The 18,306-nt window shown below is 52.1% G+C and overlaps 1 protein-coding gene across 2 annotated transcripts in view; it reads right to left on the bottom strand.

The window, feature by feature from the left end:
* Window positions 1-10,295: 10,295 nt before the first annotated feature.
* CRTAC1 (cartilage acidic protein 1) overlaps window positions 10,296-18,306 on the bottom strand; it is a 135,093-nt gene continuing 127,082 nt past the window's right edge. Inside the window, exons 12-15 of one of the 2 annotated variants that reach the window (XM_065893874.1) lie at window positions 15,553-15,698; window positions 14,160-14,202; window positions 11,452-11,595; window positions 10,296-10,628 (exon numbers count right to left, since the gene is read on the bottom strand). In XM_065893874.1, coding sequence (XP_065749946.1) covers window positions 10,597-10,628; window positions 11,452-11,595; window positions 14,160-14,202; window positions 15,553-15,698 — 365 coding nt within the window. In that variant the 3' untranslated portion in view covers window positions 10,296-10,596. Of the gene's footprint in view, window positions 10,629-10,844; window positions 10,986-11,451; window positions 11,596-14,159; window positions 14,203-15,552; window positions 15,699-18,306 lie in introns of those variants that run through there. The other variant, XM_065893873.1, reaches the window with a different exon arrangement.

Here is an 18,306-nt window from a genome sequence, read left to right as displayed (position 1 = left end):
GTGGGATCCTCCCGGACCGGGGCACGAACCTGTGTCCCTGCATCGGCAGGCGGACTCTCAACCACTGCGCCACCAGGGAAGCCCTGTGTCTTGGCTTTTATAAAAATAAATAACATTTAATGAGCACCTACTGTGTGCCAGATACTTTGCTAAAACCATGTGGCACAGATGTGGGAGGACATTTAAAGATCATCTAAGTGAGGCAGAATGGAGGCCCAGAGAGGTTGAGTTACTTGACCTAGGTCACACAGCTGGTTGATGATAGTGCCAGGTTTAGAACCAAGGTTGTCTCCTGACCCAGTGCTCACTCTGACACTTTGGGGATGACACCCTAATGGAGGTTGCCCGAGGCTGTAGGATGGCCGGGGTAACACACTCAGGTCTGTGGGACAAGAGAGGATCCTACCAGACCATGGGAACAATGGCTCCACCTCTGGGTGGGGGTCTGGGGGGTGGCCCCTCTCTGAACAGGACCCTGCGTTTCTTCCCTGTTTGTACTTTCTGCTTCTAAGGGGCAGCTGGACTTGCTGACTCTGCTGAAATCTGGGGTGTGGGTGGGTTGTCACAATGGAGGCTGTTCTTTAACATGCAGGTAGGTTCATTTTGTCTGTCCTGTTTGCAACATTATTATTAGTAGTAATAATAAACAAACAATAGTAGCTAACATTTATTTAGCACTGACTATGTGCCAGGCACTAGGCTAAGACTCTACATAATTCATCATTCAATCCTCACAACGACCCTCTGTGGTGTGGACTATTATTCCCACTTTACAGATGAAAAGACTGAGGCTCACAGAAGTTAAGTAACTTGCCCAAAACTATACAACTAGAAAGTGGCAGAGCTTGGCTTTGAATCCAGACAGTCTGACTCCAAGCTGTGGGGAAGACTATACCAGCTTCAGAGACCCTCTCAGCCATCCTAGGGTGAGGATTTGGCAGATAACCCACGGAAGGACTTGGAGGTGTGCCTCGGCTCCAAGGGAGGTCTGGTACCTTCAAGCCCAGGGCATCACGGGAGTGTGGGTGGTTGGGCTCCTCATGGGCGTGCGGGGCCCACAGGGGCAGCTTGGTGAAAGGCAGTGAGGGGAGAAGCCGGCTGAGGCGTGGCTTCTCTGCCTGGCTTTCCTCTGCTGGCTCAGCTATGGGGGAAGTGGCAGCCATATCCCAGCAACCTCCTTGCCAGCCAGAGACAGGCCCCATCAGGCCCCAGGAGCAGAGGAACCCTCAGGCAGCTCTGGGCTGCTGCTCCACCATCACTGTCCCCTGACTCCGCTTTCTGGCTTCCTTTGGCCAAAGGCAGGGGTGTGTGTGAAAACCAAAGGGTTTACAGAAGCTCATGGTGCCACCGAGTGGTGGCATCTTGCACTGCACCCCCAAATCAAAGCAGATCGGGCCAGAGCATCTCAGCGGCTGGGAAACTTCTCCGCGACCCCCAAACAAGCAGCTGCTCCCACCTGCAAGGACTTTTCTGGGACTTCCAGAGTGGCGTGGGGCAAAGATGGAGTCCAGTCTGTGGTGACTCTTTCTCCCTATGGCCAGCCACCGGGGTGCTGCCTTTCTCCTGGGGGTCTTGCAGCCTGGGAAACATGACCTCCCTTCTCCATAGCTCTGGAAGGACTTACAGTGACGAGGTGTCTGGCAGGAGGCACCCACACCTGGTTTTGGCTTTACCATGGGTGAAGGCAATGCAAAGAGCGCCCCAAGTCAGACCTAAATTGGAGCTCCGGCTTCATGACAGTTGCATATGGTGGAAAGACCTGGAGCTTTAGTTTCCCCAGCTGTAAAATTGGGATACTAGTACTTTACAGAATTGCCTAGACAAGTGCTTCTCATCCTTGGTCGTAATCAAAGTTACCTGGGGAGCAAGAAAAACCACTGATGCCTGGTCCTGTCCCCAGGGATTCTGATTTCATTGTTCTGGGGTGCAGCCTGGGCATCAGGAGTTTTAAAATTTCCCCTAGAGATTCTAGAGCGAAGGCAAGGTTGAGAACCCCTGGTTTCGACGGTACCTAGAGCCTATGAGCTTTTCACAGGCCTCTGAAGATATCTGAGACCTGAATGGAAAAGTCGATCGGTTCCATGAATTCAGCCAGACACAAAATGAGTATGAACTCTATGATTGCACGTATAACACGTTCTAATACAGGCAAAACTAATCTATGGTGTTAGCAGTCAGGATAGCGGCTGCCCTGGGGTGGGGGGCAGCGAGTGGAAGGGGGCCTGGGGGCTTCTGGGGACTCCTGATGAGCTGTTTCTCCAGCAGTTACATAGGTGTGCTCACGTTCAGAGCATTCATGGAGCTGTACACTTAAGATTTGCATATTTTCTACAAGTATGATACATTTCAATGAAATTTACCAAGAAAGTTCATTGGCTTCAAAATAGGAAAAGCACAAAACTGAAATTAATGTTTTATTACATATCTACAAAATGTAACATTGTCAAACAGTCAACTGCAATTTAACTCGAGGTGTGTGTGTGTGTGTGTGTGTGTGTGTGTGTGTGTGTGATTTAGTGCGAGTTGTGGATGTGTATGGAAATGTTTGATATGATGAGGGGTGGGGCACTTAAAAAAGAAGGTCCCTGGTACCTAAGGAAATCTTAGAACAGCCCAGGTTTATGCCAGGAGCTCTTAATCTTGACCCCTTGCCCTTGTATGCAGAACGATGTACCTTCAACTGGGGAAGAGAATCCACAGCTTTCAGCAGATTCTCAAAGGGGTATGTGACCCCCCCAAAAGGTTAAGAACAACTGGTTTTGAGGAGCCGGTGAGAAGCTGGCCACGAATGTGCCTGGCATGAAATAGGTGTTCTTTCCCTCCTTTCAAAGTCCAGCCTTCCGAGGTTTCCACAGAACCCTGCTCAGGCGACTTTGGGAGGATTTATTCTCCCGGCGGCACTGAGAGCAGATTGTGCTGTACGCACAGTTCTTCCTCTAAGAGGCTATTTAAAGGGCCTGTCACTTCAGCATCTGCTGGACCGCAGAACTTCGCGTCCCAGAGCTGCACAGGGACTCGTGGTTTTGACAGGGATGATGGAGGAGGTGGAAGGGTATGGAGGGGGTCAGAAAGCTGCACCGGTCCGCAGACCCCTGGTCAACCGCTTAACCACACTGAGTCTAGCTTGTCATTTGCAGAATGGGAGCGTTGTGAGAAGGCATCTTTGTAAATGATAATCTGTTTCTCCAATGTAAGGTATTGTTATTGCTGGAGTTACACTAGGATCTCATTATACTGTGGCCTCACGATGTAGATTTATAGCCAGGCTCCAGATTCTTGCATAGAACAAGCAAAATCCAAGGGTTCACTGATCCCCTAATATATGCGAGGAGCTCCTGTACAGTATTATCCCATTTTGCTCTTTAACGCTCTTGTGGGTGGTTATATTTGAATTCTCACTTTATAGATGAGGAAATTAGACGGTTAAGTGGCTTCACGAGCGCCCACAGCTAGTTAGTGTCGGAGCGAAAGCTTGAACCTAAGTCTCCGATCCCAAATCCATCTCTTATTCTGTTCCTGTGTGTCACAGTTAGACAAAAGGTTCCGTTCTGCCTGGATTGACTCATGAAGACAGATTTCAGGCTCAGAGAGAAGCATGTGGGCAAATGCAGACACAGAAAAATTAGATTTGCAGGGGCACGAAGGGGCTGGTTATTTTGGAGTAATTCAAGTTATCGATTTCTGTAATGGAAAAGTGATTGCGGACCAGCTACCACCTGAGAGCTGTGCTGAGCAAGGCCCTGGAAGGGGAAATGTTATACACCGCTTACAAGGCCTTGTGGTGGGGATGGCCTTCCTCCTGTCCCAGTTCCCCTTGAACTCTTGGCGGGGGGCGGCGGGGATCTTGTCTTACTTATTTCTACCACCTCCCTCCCCCACCCCAAGTGCCTGGTGCAGTGCCTCACCCTTGGCAGGTGAACGAGAAGTGCAGCCCATCACAGGCTGGCAGGAAGAGACAAGAACATACAGACATGAGGTCCTCAGGCCCCTGGGGCAACGTGCCACTGAGAAGCAGCTTAGGCAGACGCAGACACAGACAGGTAAGTGGTCACCGAGTAACTGAATTAAATGGTGACCCCAGGCCATCCCCTGCACTAGGCAGCTTTGATAATGTTGCCCCGGCCGTGATCTTGTGGCCCTGCTCATGATCTCCACCTGGGAGGGGAGGGAAGGGGAGGAAGTGTACATCCTGACCCTACTCAGCCCCTGCCTGGGCACCATTACTTTGAGGTGGTAAATCCTTGTGGGGCTGAGTGCTTGGCCCAGAAAGTCTGGCCCTGGGGTCCTAGAGGGTGAAGTACCATGGGTGGATGGATAGGTGGATGGACGGACGGATAAGTGGATGGATACAGAGAAGATGTGTATAGGGAGATGACTGATGGATCAGAGGTGAGGGAGAGGGCTGCCTGGCTTGAGACGGATGTTCGCAGACCGTGGAGAAGCAGGTGAATGGAGGGATACTGGTTGGCCCTGTGCTCCCCAGTGCAGGTCTAAATACAGGACTGGAGCTCTTCAAAGGGAAGATGCTGTGTAGGCCGGTCCCCAAATGAACTCCACATTTATAACTGTGAGTGATGGCTGTGTCTCGTTGGGAAAGATTCTTATAGGTCTAACATCGCCCCAGTTAATGACTTATGGATTGTTGTAAAATCAGGCACTGCTAGAAGCGAAAGCAGGAGGTTAAAGGGCCTGGAACAGATTTCATAATAATATCTGCATTTTAACGATCTGGGCAGTGTACTGAGCACCTTATACGCTCTATCTCGATGAAGCCTCACAAAAGCTCTATGAGGTTATGCCTCCATTTGCAGTGGATGAAGAAACGAGTCTCGGAGAGGTGAAGCCGCTTGTTTAAGGCCACTGCGGAGTGCGTTGGTGGGGTGCCTGGGATTCAAGCCTGAGTCCATCTGATCCCATAGTCTCAGGGTGAAGAGAGAATTTTAAGGAGAGATGGAAGGAAAGAAGGAGGGAGGGAGGGCTGCAGGGTTTGGGGATCAGCTCTGTAAGAAAGAATGTGGTCTTTGACACACGAGACACCTTCTGCCCTGGGTGAAGCTTTGCGAGCTCCCGGCTTCCTTCTCCCTCTGTCCTCTCTGTGTCTGCCTTCAAGGCCTATACATCTTGAGCTTGGGGACTGGAAAGTGCAGAGAAGGTATATGTGGGATTTGCTTTCCTCCCTTCGGCCTAAGCGTGTCCCTCTGCTTGTCCCCACCAGCAGTCTGGGAACGTGACTGTGCTTTTGTCCCTCCCCCGGAGCTCCACACGCAGGGCTGGGCTGGGCGAGGAGAGTCAGCCCTTAGATCTTTTTGCAGGGGGTGTTAAATGATTCTGGGGGATAAATCCTTCGTGACTTCTCTGGGTCTGGCCTTGAAGAAGGACAATGAGTTACCTTTACGGGAATTATTCTGGGCCCCTTCTGGAAGGCAGGTGGGCAGGCATGCTGAGGTCATGAGATTCCGGGCAGGACTTCCTGGGAAGGGGTGACACAGATTCTCCTTCTGTCCCCAGCCTCATCCCCTGTGCTCCTGACCCCGTCTGCAGCCTCCCCTCTCTCAGCTGATCGGGACCCTCTCGGCACCTGGTACCTCCCCCTGGCTCTCTCGTCCTGGCTGTGTTCCACGGTCCAAGCACGGTGCCTGGATTCACTTGGTGGGCACTTCCCCTGACTTTGATTCTGTGTCAGCAGGATAGAAAGGACAAGCACCGGCCCTCATATTTCTAAAATGCTTGATGCAGCTGTGCTTCTGAAATACTTTGAGTTTTCTGGAGAAGGAGGCAGAGTGAGGCAAGGAGTCCCAGGCAGGAGTCAGATTCCCAATTAGGCTGTGGCCCTCAGGAAAGTCGCTGCTCATTTCTGGGCCTCCGTTTCTACATCTGAGAAGGATGGCGCAGAACTAGATGACGTCTCAGGTGCCTCTGTGTTTAATGATCTGGGATTCTGTGCTGGTCGGGGTCGAATCCCTGGGCCGGTTCACTAGCTCCTGGTGACTCCGGCTCCGTGTAGCTCAGTCAGTGCCATGCCCTCCCTGCTGGGTTTACCGCGTTTTATGAGTATTTTCTTGGGAAATGGCACCGTGTGAGAACGAAGTTGAACGCTTCAGCACAGCCCAGGCCCCGGGAAGGTTTGGTCTGCTCCCTCATGGCCATTTTCGGTCCCGAGATTGCTTCAGCTCCCTGTGGGCGGCCAACGTCCTCCAAACCTCCCACACTGCGGGCCCCCGCTGACCTGGGCCATGGCAGGCTGTGCTGGGAGCCACATGAGATTTGGTACTGAATAGATCTAGGCTCCATCCTGAACTTTGCTACTTAGTAATATTGATAACATTTCTGATTTATTGAGGGCTTACTAGGTGCCAGGCCGGCCCTATGTCAAGTATTTTATATCATCTTGTTTAATGTAAAAACTTTATGTGGTAGGTATTATCCCCATTTTACAGATAAGAAAACTGAGGCTCAAAACAGCTCACCTACCTCAAATACCTCTTTCTCAGCAAGGCCTACCCTGAGCCACCCTATTTAGGATGGCATTCTGCCTATCTCAGCGCTCCTGATTTGCCTTAAGGCTGCTTCCTCCTTCCCACCTAACTTGTAACATACTATATACTTTACTTATTATGTTGTTTAATGCCTGCCGTATGTCACCAGGGCTTTCAGGAATCTTTGCCGGTGATGTTCACAGATGTACATTCCAAGCCACTAGAACCATGCCTGGCACATAGTTGGTGTCCAGCGTATGCCGAGTGATACCTGGTTAAGTAATCTGCCCAGGTGTCAGTTACTTAACTAGCCGTGTGACCTTGGGTAACTTATTGTTTCTAAGCCTCAGTTTCTCTGGTCATAAAGTAGAATAATAGCATTTATCCCATAGGATGGGTTTGGGGATTAATGGAGATGTACGGTTTTGGCACACGGCAGGCATTCTGTAAATGTTAGCTCCCTTCCCCCAGGAGGGTTTTTTCTTCTTGCTTCTCACTGTTCTCTGATGGCCTACCCTTCGGCCACTTCAGACAACAAGCGCTGAAGGAGAGGGTTGGCATTATCTGTGGAGTTAACCAGCCTGTGTTCTCTCGCCCTCCTTCCTCCTCCTCCTAGGATGTGCCTGTTGTTAAGGAGATGCAACATCAGCCCCTGACAGGATGTGGCTGGGGTCTGGTCCACACCAGAGGAGAGAGATGATGGCTGACCCCGGGGAGGGAGAGAAGGGGAGGGACTAGGCTTGCCTCCTGGGCTGAGAGTCTGACGAGGGGTATCATTCTGGAATCTGCTGGAAAAACCCAGCTGGCTCCCTGAGAAAAAGAAGCGTTCGTCCTCCTGTCTCCATGTGACTGTGGAATGATGACCAAGGGTCCTGTTCAGAGGCGGGAGCGGAACCCCTGCTTGAGCTGCAGTCCAGTGGCAGGCGCCGGTCAGGGTGCGATGCCCAGACCCTGGGAGGGGGCCATAGCAGCCAGAGTGACACAAAATCAAACTCCTGGCCCTCAGAATGGCACCTCCCCAGAACAGGGCTGGCAGCTGAGTAGACGCCTGAAGAGGTCACGTGGGTGATTCTCAATTCTGTACTGCCATTTCTTCTCGCAGCTTGAATGTCACTGTGGGGAGACTGTCTCAGATCCTGGGCCTCCAGGGACCCCATTTCTTCTACCCAACCCACCCCTTGACCCTGGGCAGCGTGAGAGACGGTGCTTTTGTGTAACCAGCCAGCCAGCCCGAATGGAGAAGGGAGAGCACAGGCTGGGGACAGACTGCCCTGACAGAGTCCTTCCTCCGTCCCCTTCCAGCAGCATGCGTCTCGGTAAAACTGGGATGATTACAGCACTTTCCTCCGGGGATTGTTGTGAGGATTCAACAAGTTGATTCCTATCTAGTTTAGAGCTGACCCAGACATGCTGAGCTCACTGAATGGAAGCTATTATCGTCATTTTAAGGGGTACATTCCTGGGAAGAGGAGCATTCTTGGGCAGAGTAAAAATGGTATTATTATTACGTGGCTTTTCTTGAAAAATGGGAAGTTCTGGCCATGGTGGCCCATCTTTCTGCTCTGCTGGAGTAAAGGCTCCCCCTTCAGCGGCTCCAGCTCTCCATTTGCATAATCCCTTCTAGCCCATTCTATTACTTGTCAGCCCCTGAAGGCATTTGCTATTTCTGTTACAAACTCAGGTCCAGCAGAAGCCAACAAAGATTTCAGGAGCCTGAGTGGGGCTAGCAGACAAAGAAAAGACTGAATTGTCTGTGCTCAGAAGGGAAAGGCAAGGCTTTGGGCGCCCAGGGGCCTCGGGGCAAGACAAATTAGAAGAAAAAGTGACGTTGAGCCTGGCTAGCTTGGGTGCGGCTCTGTGCCCACCCATCCGTGGCTGGTTCAGCACAGACCAGTAAACACACTGGACTGAGGCATTGGGCTTGGAAAGCCTGGGCTCCTGGCCCACTGGGGAGGTCTGTTATTTGGGGGCAGGTGATGCTGAGTTGGTTCAGTACCTGCCTGTCCTCTGTATCTTCAGCCTCGTATTTCTTCCAACACAAGCATCTTTGGGTCAGGGAACTTGACGCCCTCATTGTCACAGTCCTCATGGGAGGGACCCAGTGCTTGTCACACGGGAGGGCGGTTCTCAATAAATGCTTGTTGAATAAATATATGAACGAATGCAGAGAGCTAGCTTTCTGGTACAGCAATCCAAGAATTTAGCTCGACTTTTTAGAAAGCCTCTCTGAGTCCCATTCCCATCCCGTGCCCTGGGCTCTTCCATCTGGCTGGAGGACGGCAATATGGGGACAGCAACCATGTCACCTTCACTTACCATTGCATGCCCAGAGCCTAGCTCAGTACCTGGCACATAATAGGTGCTCAACCAATATTTGTTGAAAGACTGAATGAATGAAAGAATGAATCTAACGGAAAGCCTTCTTACCCTGGAGTCAGGATACTGCAGTTGTGCTCTTAGCAGCTGGAGGGATTCTGAACTCCTCTTTTAACTCATCTGGCCCCACCCACCAAGAAGGGTAAAACCACACAAATATACCCAGTTATAAGAAACTCAGTGTGCAGGAATTCACGGTTATTGCTTATAAGGCATCTTCTGAAGTTTGCTGTCACCTCGGATCTCCTGATGTCCTTGTCAGGCTGTCACACTAGCTGTCTTAGCCCTTAATTCTCGTGTTGTGTGTGCAGCAATCAGTGGACACTGTTATCTTGTTATTTGCCATTGCATTTGGAACCACCACCTCTGTGGGCTTTGGGTTTTACTTATCTCACTATCTTAGATCCACTTGTTCTTTTCTAAAAAGGCAGCATCTTCCAGAATGACGAGGGAATAGTGTGAATGGGGACAGCGCTGTCTGTTACCCCCCTGACAAGATGCGGTGGTGGCAGAGGGCTCCAGCTTCGGCTCGGGGACCAGCTGGCTCGTGACCTTGGGCAGATCACTTCATCTCTCTGGAGCCTCATCTCTGGGGCCCTTTCAGATCTTTAATTCCATGTCAACACACAGGAGTGGGCTTCCCAGAAGTGGAGCGATTTTTAAGTGGAAAAAAGAAAAGTTTTCTGTGAAACTGTAGCTGTTGTTATTTTAAAACTTTTCATTTAAGCTCCTATTCCGAGTGTAAAAACAGCACTAGCTATGAGGAATTAATAGTTTGTGATTTATGGGCATATTATTATTATATCAGAAAACGGTAGTTTTTTTGTTAAATATATTTTTTAAAGGCTTGGTGCATTCTTAAGTGTGATTTTATTATATCTTGGGGTGCCTTTTCTCCCCATAAAGAGTAGATCTGTGATTTATAACACACCTTCACTACTGAAGCTTGTCATGAAAGTATTCTAAGGTGTTACATCATTCCCACAGGTGAAGCTTCCAGGAGCTTCCACGTTTCCAAGAATATTTCAGGGGAGACCAAATTGCAAGGTTCTTTCTAGAAAGCAGGGTAACCTGACACTAGCCACGCCTATGTCCAGCCACATATTAAGGGGGTCTTAGAAAGGAAAGGGCCCTTAGGCTCAACTCTCTTGTCATTTAGATGAGGGAAACTGAGGCCCAGAGTGGAGAAGTGACTTCTTCAGAGCACTCCATGTCTGTCCCTTGCTCATCCCACATCCCTTACCTGGTCCAAACCCCAGTCCCTGACACGTGAACACTGATGCACAAACCCAACCACTGCTTATGCCTGGGGCAGACGCTCTCTCTATCTCATGAGTTGCTTTCCAAGGGCCATGTGATGGAAGGGCTGCTGCTAATTCAGCATTCCAACCAGCTCTACTTGCCTCAGACACATTTTTTTTTTCACTAGCTAGACACTAACACCCAGCAGAGACTTTATTGGCATGATTTCTCCAGAAAGAGGCTGGAAGACTTCGCAAGTTCAAATTTTAACATTTTTATCAAGAGTCCCAAAGGGCCACCCTTTCCCTCTCCCATTATGACCACCAACCCCAATATGGCTTTCTCTACCACGGGCAGTCAGGGCCCACAGAGCAGAAGCAGCATAGGCCAAACCAGCAGACATGCGGCACATAATCAACTGAGCAAGGAACCGTCTGGGAGCCATCTTTGTTAAGGGCAAAATAAGCCGCTCATGACACTGGAGGATACAGAAAAGACAGGACTATCTTGATTCTTCTGAAGGAGTGAGGGAGGCTGGATGGGGTAAAAAACATGTTCTCAGAAAGCATGCAAAGAAAGCTTCACAAACAACTAAGGTGACACAAATATCTCCCAAACTTCCCTTTTCACAGATGGCCACCCCCGCGGTCCATTCAGAGGGAGCACGCAGCGGAATCTACTGGGCATGGAGAGAGAGACAGGCAGTGGGAGAGATTTAGTTTACCACAAAGGTTGTTAGTTTTGTTTTTGTTTTTTCCTTTATTGATGGAATTTAAAGTGCATATAACTGAAGGCAAAGTCCAAGGCCTAGAGAAAGAGATGAGGCCCGAGAGAGAGGCTCAGAGATTCTAAAGGCGGCAGAAGGATACCCACCTAAAAAGGCCACTTGAGCTGCAAAAAGCATGGGGCAGAGAGATAGAAAATGGGAAAAGGAGAAAGGGGGTGGGGGTGGGGTGTGGGTGCGGGGAAGCGTTTGGGAGGAAGAAGACAAACAGCAGTTCAGAAATTCAGACAAAGGTGAGTAGTAGGGGTTAGTCTATATCCCAGGTAGGAAAAGGTGGGCTGAGCTTAAGGTAGGAGCATTAGTTTTAGGAAATGTGAGAAGGGGAGAAACAAGAAGAGCAATAGCCTCTGGCCAGGACACAGCGCCCCAGGGGCCCTTCAGATGATGGCAGTAGTGGTAGGGCTTCTCCAAGCCTCTGTTATGGTCTTCCTTGGAGACCCCACGAGGGTCTAGGGAGACTCCCTCCAGCCAGGGGAAGGCAGGGGCTGGGGACCTGGATCTGGGGCCTCCCAGAGCTCCCCAGTGGAAGGCAAGTTCCCTTTGCTACTGGACTATGGCAGGGGCTCCACTCACCCACACAGGCTGTGCCGTCCTCGTTGGGCTCGTAGCCCCGACTGCATCTCTTGTTGGTCCGGCACCTGTAGCTTCCGTACGTGTTAACACACACGGGCTTGTCTCGAGGGCACACGAATGGGAACTGGATGCATTCGTTGGTGTCTGAAAGGCAAGGGGAGCCACTCACTGGGGGCTGTGGGCAGTGGATCCTTGCTCAGGCTCTGCTACCCACCCCTCCCCCACCGTGACCTTGGGCATGTCCTTTCTTCTCTCTGGGCCTCAAGTTCCTCGCTTCAGTCCCCTAGGCTGGCTCCTCCTGTACTTACCTCTACACGTGGGGGGCATTCAGGCTTGGTCCGGGGTCTTCTCTTCTATCTACCACACTTTCTCTAGGTGGTCCCTTCATATATGGATGATTCCAGAACTTCCAGCTCCAGCCACGACCTCTCCCTGGGGCTCCAGACTTGTAAATCTGTCTACCATGCATCTCAAACTTACTGGGTCCAAATGGAACTCTAGATCCCCCCTGGCCCTCAAGCGTCTTCTGCCCCCGTTCCCATCTTCCCCAACTCAATCAACGCCACTGTCAGTCACTTGGCTGCTCAAGCAGACATCAGCGTGATCCCCGATTCCTCTGGTTGCCTGACCTCTGCCGGCGATTTAACAACAGATCCTGTCAGTTCTGCCCCCACAGCACCTCTCCCATTTGGCCACCTCCTTCTCACTCCTCTGCCACCAGCCTGTCCCCAACCACCAGCAGCTCTTGCCTGGATTTCTGCAGCTGCCTCCCTCCCGGCCTCTTGGCTTCCTCCCTCCCTCCAATTCTATCTGCAATTCAGCAACCAGGTGATCATTTGAAAATGTGAACCACATGCTTTTTACCCCATCCAGCCTCCCTCACTCCTTCGGAAGAATCAAGAGAGTCCTGTCTTTTCTGTATCCTCCAGTGTCATGAGCGGCTTATGTTGCCCTTAACAAAGATGGCTCCCAGACGGTTCCTTGCTCAGTTGATTATGTGCCCCATGTCTGCTGGTTTGGCCTATACTCTCCTGCTTAACTGCAAAGGGCCCTGAGAGCAAAGTCCAGACACCTTTCTAGGGCCTCAAGAGCCTCCTTAACTTGGCATTTGGCTCGTCCATCCTCTCCTGGCACACTGGCCTTCTTCCTGTCCCTTTGACACGCCAAGCCTTTTACCTGTATCCTGGTCTTTGCTCCCACCTTTCCCTCTGCCAGGAAAGCTCCTCCCTCCAGTCTTTCTGTGCCTGGACCCTTCTCATCCTTCAGGTCTCAGCTCAAAGGTCCTCTCCCTGTCCACGCCATCTAGAAGAGTCTTCAGAGAGCACCTTGCTTGAAGGTTTCTTAACTCATCTCTTCCGGTGTTCAGGTAACATGTTTGTGGCCTGTCTCCCAGACTAGAGCGGACGCCCCTCCAGGGCAGGTGCTTGGCCTGCACCCCCAGCTCCCCGAGCGGGGTGCTATGTAGTACGCACACAGATGTCTGCTGGATGGTGAAAGGAAGCGGCGGCTGCACTGGGGGTGTCATGGGGTCTGCCCAGCACATGGGGAAGGAGCTGGAATTTCTGTGTACATGCACTGTCTGTGGGGACATGAAGAGCAGAGGGGACTAATTTCCTCCTCAAGCCCCCCTTCGAGCCATCCTCCTCCACTTCTCACTTGTGGTCCTTTGCCCATGCAGCGCCCTCCACTGGAACACTTTCTCCCCTCTGCTGGGCGAACCCCTCATCACCCTTCAGGTCTCAACTCACACCTTACTTTCTCTGGGACACCTTCTTGGACCCTCCCTAGACTGGTTTAAGATCCCACCTTTGTGCTCCCACAGTCCCCTCCCCTCCCCCCACCCCAGCCCCGCTCAGGCTGTGTGGTCATCGCTGTTTACTTGTGTGCCCCTCCCACTGGCTCTAAGCTCCAAGAGGGCAGGGACTGCGTCCTTTTGTTTACTCTTGCATCTCAGTAGCAAACGCATTCACCTGGGGCTGATGAGTATCTGCAGAGGGGACTTGGGAAGAAAGCTGCCTGGGCATCTAAAGGGCAGGTGGAATCCTTGGCCTGACCCCTCGTTGCTGGTCCCTGGGATGGAAGACATTGGGTTGAAGACCTTCTGGGTGCTGAGCCTCTAGGCTGCCCCTTGCCCGTTCCAGACCCTCGGGGGACTTTTAGAAGGTCCCTGGACCCTCACAGAGCTGCCTCACGGAGCCTGGCCATGCTGTAGTTACGTGCCCGCCAGCACTGCACAAGGCTGTAATTTCCCTTCTGTACTGTGAGCACATGCTGCATTCTGGTTTGCTCCAGTGCCCCCCAGCCATGCCCACCCTTGCTCACCGGCCCCCTTGCTTGCTGTTCTGCTGGAGGGGGGACGCACGCCCGCCCTAGCCCCCACGGCCCCCTGGGAGCCAGGCCTCCCTGTGAGCTCTGTCCGGATGGCTGTGCGTCTGTCCCCCGCTCATGCTCTCTGTATGCATGGCAGGGAAGCACTGCCAATTCCCAGAGCTGCAGTGATTCAGCCTGCTGGTCACTACCACCGCTCCCACCTTGCCGAGTCACCTGGCGGTTGTCTTGGCATCTGAAGCCTCAGGGACAAACAACACATTCGCCTCCTCACCCTTCCGCCCCTTGTCTGCAACCTGAGCCTTGCCAGGGCCCAGGCTGACATTCCCCAGTGAGAGTCTGGCCTCTGCCTTGTCCCCTGGTACCGGCAGGCAACTCACCCATGCAATGGCCATTTTCCTGCTGGGAGAATCCTTGGCCGCACTGCAAGGTAGGCAGAAGCAGAGACACGAGTGAGTTGAGAAGATCCCATCTCAGGTCCCCTCCTAGTTACAGCCGCAGAGCAGCTGTCACCCTGACCCCACCATGAGGGCTGCTCTTAGCTCTGCGCCTGGGAGATCCCCTTCCTGCCAGGCCCCTTCCCTTGCACTGAGAATAGGAGACTGGGCGGGGAGGCCACGAACAGACCCGTGCAAACTCCTGCTCACTCCCCTTGCATGGGGTCCACACGCCTGCGCCGGGACACCTAACAGAGTCTGTGCCTCCTGTGGCATCACCCTGAGACAGGCTGGGTCTCAGGAAGGCAAAGTGTAGAGAGGGGTGGAGAAGCTTTTAGAGGTGTCTGCTCACTCCCCGCACTGCCTTCTCTGAGAACCTTGCCCACTCACAAGGGGTGGGTGCCTGCAAGCCAGGCTGTCCCCCACCTCTGGGTAGGGCTGGCTGGACAAGAGGTAGACATCCCAGCAGGAGGAGGGACTCAAAGGCTTCGCGGCTAAAAGCTGAACTAAGTGAGGCTGAGACAGATTTTGGCGCCTGGTCACGCCGGGCTGTGGAGGCTTTGCTGTGTCTATGTGGAGGTCTCAGAGACAGCAGGCTGGTGGCTGGAGGTGGGGTGGCTGGGGACTCGAAACAGAATACTTTACACAAGACAGAAATGTTGACTGTTGGAAAAGACAAATGATGGGGTGCTGGTGCGGCTTCCTGGGGAAGGATAATTCTCCCCCCAGAGCCAGTGCACTAATGGCAAAGGTCTTTGAGCTCCTGGGGCCACTGAGCTGCCATGGCTCTCACCCTGAGCATCCCTTGCATTTTGTGAGCTCCTCTAGAACCCTTCCTGTAAGCCCCCTCTTCTGTGTGAGTTTAAGTGGGCCCCTGTTATCTACAATGGCGTGATCCTCTCCAGAGAGTGGTCCAGAGCTCTTCCCTGAGGAGCCCCCAGAGGCTCTGCCCCACCCTCAGAAGCAACAGCTTTGTCAGAAGCTTTGGAAAGAACCAGAAGTGAAGCAGGAGACCTGGGGCCAACTCTTAACTCTGCTCACAAATGGCTGTGCGGTTTTGGTGGGTTCTCTTTCTTGGTCTTGGTTTTCCTTCTCTATAAAATGGGTGAAAAATGCTTGCCCTTCCAATACGCCAGGATTTCTGCGAGGAGCAGAAGAGATGTGGGTGTGACACTGGTGTGCAAACTACGCATGGAGGGGTCACTATGAAGCCTGCCCTTTGCTAAGATGATTTCCATCATTCTAGAAACAAAGTCTGCAGATTCCTGGGAATCCAGCTTCAGCCCATGGGTGGGGCTTGCTTTTCTGGCTCTGAGGCCCAGATGCCTTTGCTCACCTCCAGGGGGGCCTGGTCCCGAAGTCTGTCCTCATCCCGCGGGTAGGGAATCTCCAGCACTGAGTTCATCTCCGTGCTGGCCACATTCCGGCTGGCCATCTTGCCATCGGGCCATGTCACCTCCACGCTGCTGGCCTCATCCTTCCCTATGGGATGAAAGGATCAGCTGCAGAGCAGGGGGCGGGGAGGGATTCTCCACAAAAGTATCATCATTCATTTATTCACTCACCTAATAAAAAATATGAATTGAACACTGTTCTAAGTGCTGGGGAAATAGTGAACAAGGCAGATGAGGTCCTGCTCTTTTAGAACAATGCTGTCCAGGACAACTTCAGCAGTGATGGCGATGTCCTCTATCTGCTCTGTCAGCTACGGTAGCTGCTAGCCATGGCTGCGAAGCACTTGAAGTGGCGTGATAAGGAACTGAATTTTAAATTCAATTTAATTTTAACTGACTGACTTGAAATGGCCACACATGGCTAGTGGCTACCATATTGGACAGCACATTTCTAGAACTTATATTCTAGTTGATTTTGGAGAGAAGAGAGTAAAGCCTGGTGGTAAACATGTTGACTTTGGAGTCCTGGGTTCAGATCTTGGCTGTACCACTTACCGAGCATGCTGGGAAGGACATGGTGGGGGGGTGGGCATCTGGGAGACCTGGGGACAAATCTCAGCTTTACATTTGACTTGCTGTGTAATCTCAGGCGTGTCGCATTTATTCGTATTTGTATTTATATTGGATGTTTATAGTCTGCTAGGGGCCGTCACTGGGAATAACCCTCCTTTTAGGGAGCTTCCACTCTAGTCGGGATAGACAGGCACACAGATGAACAAATAATGCCGGATATTGACAAGCTCTGTGAGGAAAACAAAAATAGGGTGATGGGATAAAAAGGAAGTAAGAGTAGGCTGGGGGCTTTTCTAGTCAGGGTGGTGAGGGATAGGCTCTTGGGGAGAAAGCATTTGAGCCGAGCTCTAAATAAAAGCTGAGGTGACAAAGAACCAAAAGGCCGAGAAAGACCGTCCTACAAAGCTGAGCTGTTTACAAAAACGAACGGTGGTGGAGCTCAGAGAACATTCATGGTGAATCCATCTGCACACATCCTTAAAGCGACGTGTTACATCACTGGCAGGAAGCAGGTTGGAAAGATTTGTCAGGTGTTTAGGCATTGTCAAAGCCGGCCCCAGCTCCCTGCTTAAGGCAACAGGCCCGTCACCAAGGCAAGGTCAGGCTAATGGTGATGGACTGGGGTGGAGAGGAGTGGGGGGTGGGCCTCACCTGCTGGGAGGGGCCTTTCTCCAATCAGTCACCTGGGGAAGAGGGCCGTGCTCTGCACATGTAGGAGGGAGGCTGCAGCCCCCTCGTCGGTAGTCACCTACCAGGGCTGACCAGACGTGGGCTTGGTGCTCGGGGGTCCACCAATCCATACACTCCCCCAAGCATCATTCGTAGGCTGAAAAAATGATGTCACCCACATGTGTGTGCTACTTTCCCCTTAATGCATACAGACACTGTTAGAAAACAAGTGAAACTGAAGAGTGCTGTCAAATTTATAGCAGCTTTTGGTCACTGCTGTCAACCAGTGGATTTTACAATGATCGCTGCTATGGGGGTCGAGGGTGGTCTGTGAAACATTTTCACGTATGAAAGGGGCTCCCATATTTTAGAAAAGGGTTGAAGCTACGTCTAGACTTTGTGGGGAATCTATGTACAGACGCCTCTGTGCAGAGGTCTGCTCTGGGGTGGGAGCTAAGACAGGACGGCGTGGAAGGACTCAGCTGCATCTTTCTCCCCAAGTCCCGGTGCGTCAGTCCGGGGCTTCCAGAAGAAAGTGCACCTTGACAGCCACATCATCCACTTCCTGAGCCTCCCTGTGTTTGGTTCTCTTTTACTGCCTCCAACCCAAGACCTCCAGAGAAGTCTCTTTGTAGCGTTCCATTCTCGGGCTGCCGTGAATTATCGAGGGCAGGGACCAGCTGCTACCGTCCGGAAGTGTCAAAGGTGAGTAGCCCCTGCCCCTGTGCCCGCGATGGGGCAGCAGCACCAGAGAGAGGCCACTGGAGCAGAGACTCGCACACAGTGCAGAGACCTGAAGACGCGGTGCAGCTTCTCTTCCTGCGGAGACTCTCCCCTTCCAGGCCTGGTCTTGCTGGTTCTGGGGTTGGCTTTATTAAGCCAGAAAACATTTCTCATAAACTCCTACTGCCCCGCTCCCTCCTTCCACAATAATTCATTTTGGGGGAAGGGGGTGAAAATAGGATTGGGGAGGTATCAACTGCCCCCTCTTCTACTGTTTTTTTTTTTTTGCGGTACATGGGCCTCTCACTATTGTGGCCTCTCCCGTTGCGGAGCACAGGCTCCGGATGCGCAGGCTTAGTGGCCATGGCTCATGGGCCCAGCCGCTCTGCAGCATGTGGGATCTTCCTGGACCGGGGCACGAACCTGTGTCCCCTGTATCAGCAGGTGGACTCCCAACCACTGCGCCACCAGGGAAGCCCCTCTTTTACTGTTTTGAAGCAGTCTCTTGAGGTTCAAGAGACGTGGCATTTTTAGGGTGTTCAGCACCCAAATTAAATGGCAGATGTAAAAAGTAAACACTTGGGCTTCCCTGGTGGCGCAGTGGTTGAGAGTCCGCCTGCCGATGCAGGGGACACGGGTTCATGTCCCGGTCCGGGAAGATCCCACATGCCCTGGAGTGGCTGGGCCCGTGAGCCATGGCCACTGAGCCTGTGCGTCTGCTCCGCAACGGG

The sequence above is a fragment of the Phocoena phocoena genome, chromosome 16 (genome assembly GCF_963924675.1).
Source record: "Phocoena phocoena chromosome 16, mPhoPho1.1, whole genome shotgun sequence".
NCBI classification, from domain to species: Eukaryota; Metazoa; Chordata; class Mammalia; order Artiodactyla; family Phocoenidae; genus Phocoena; species Phocoena phocoena.
This window is presented reverse-complemented; position numbering and strand designations above follow the sequence as displayed.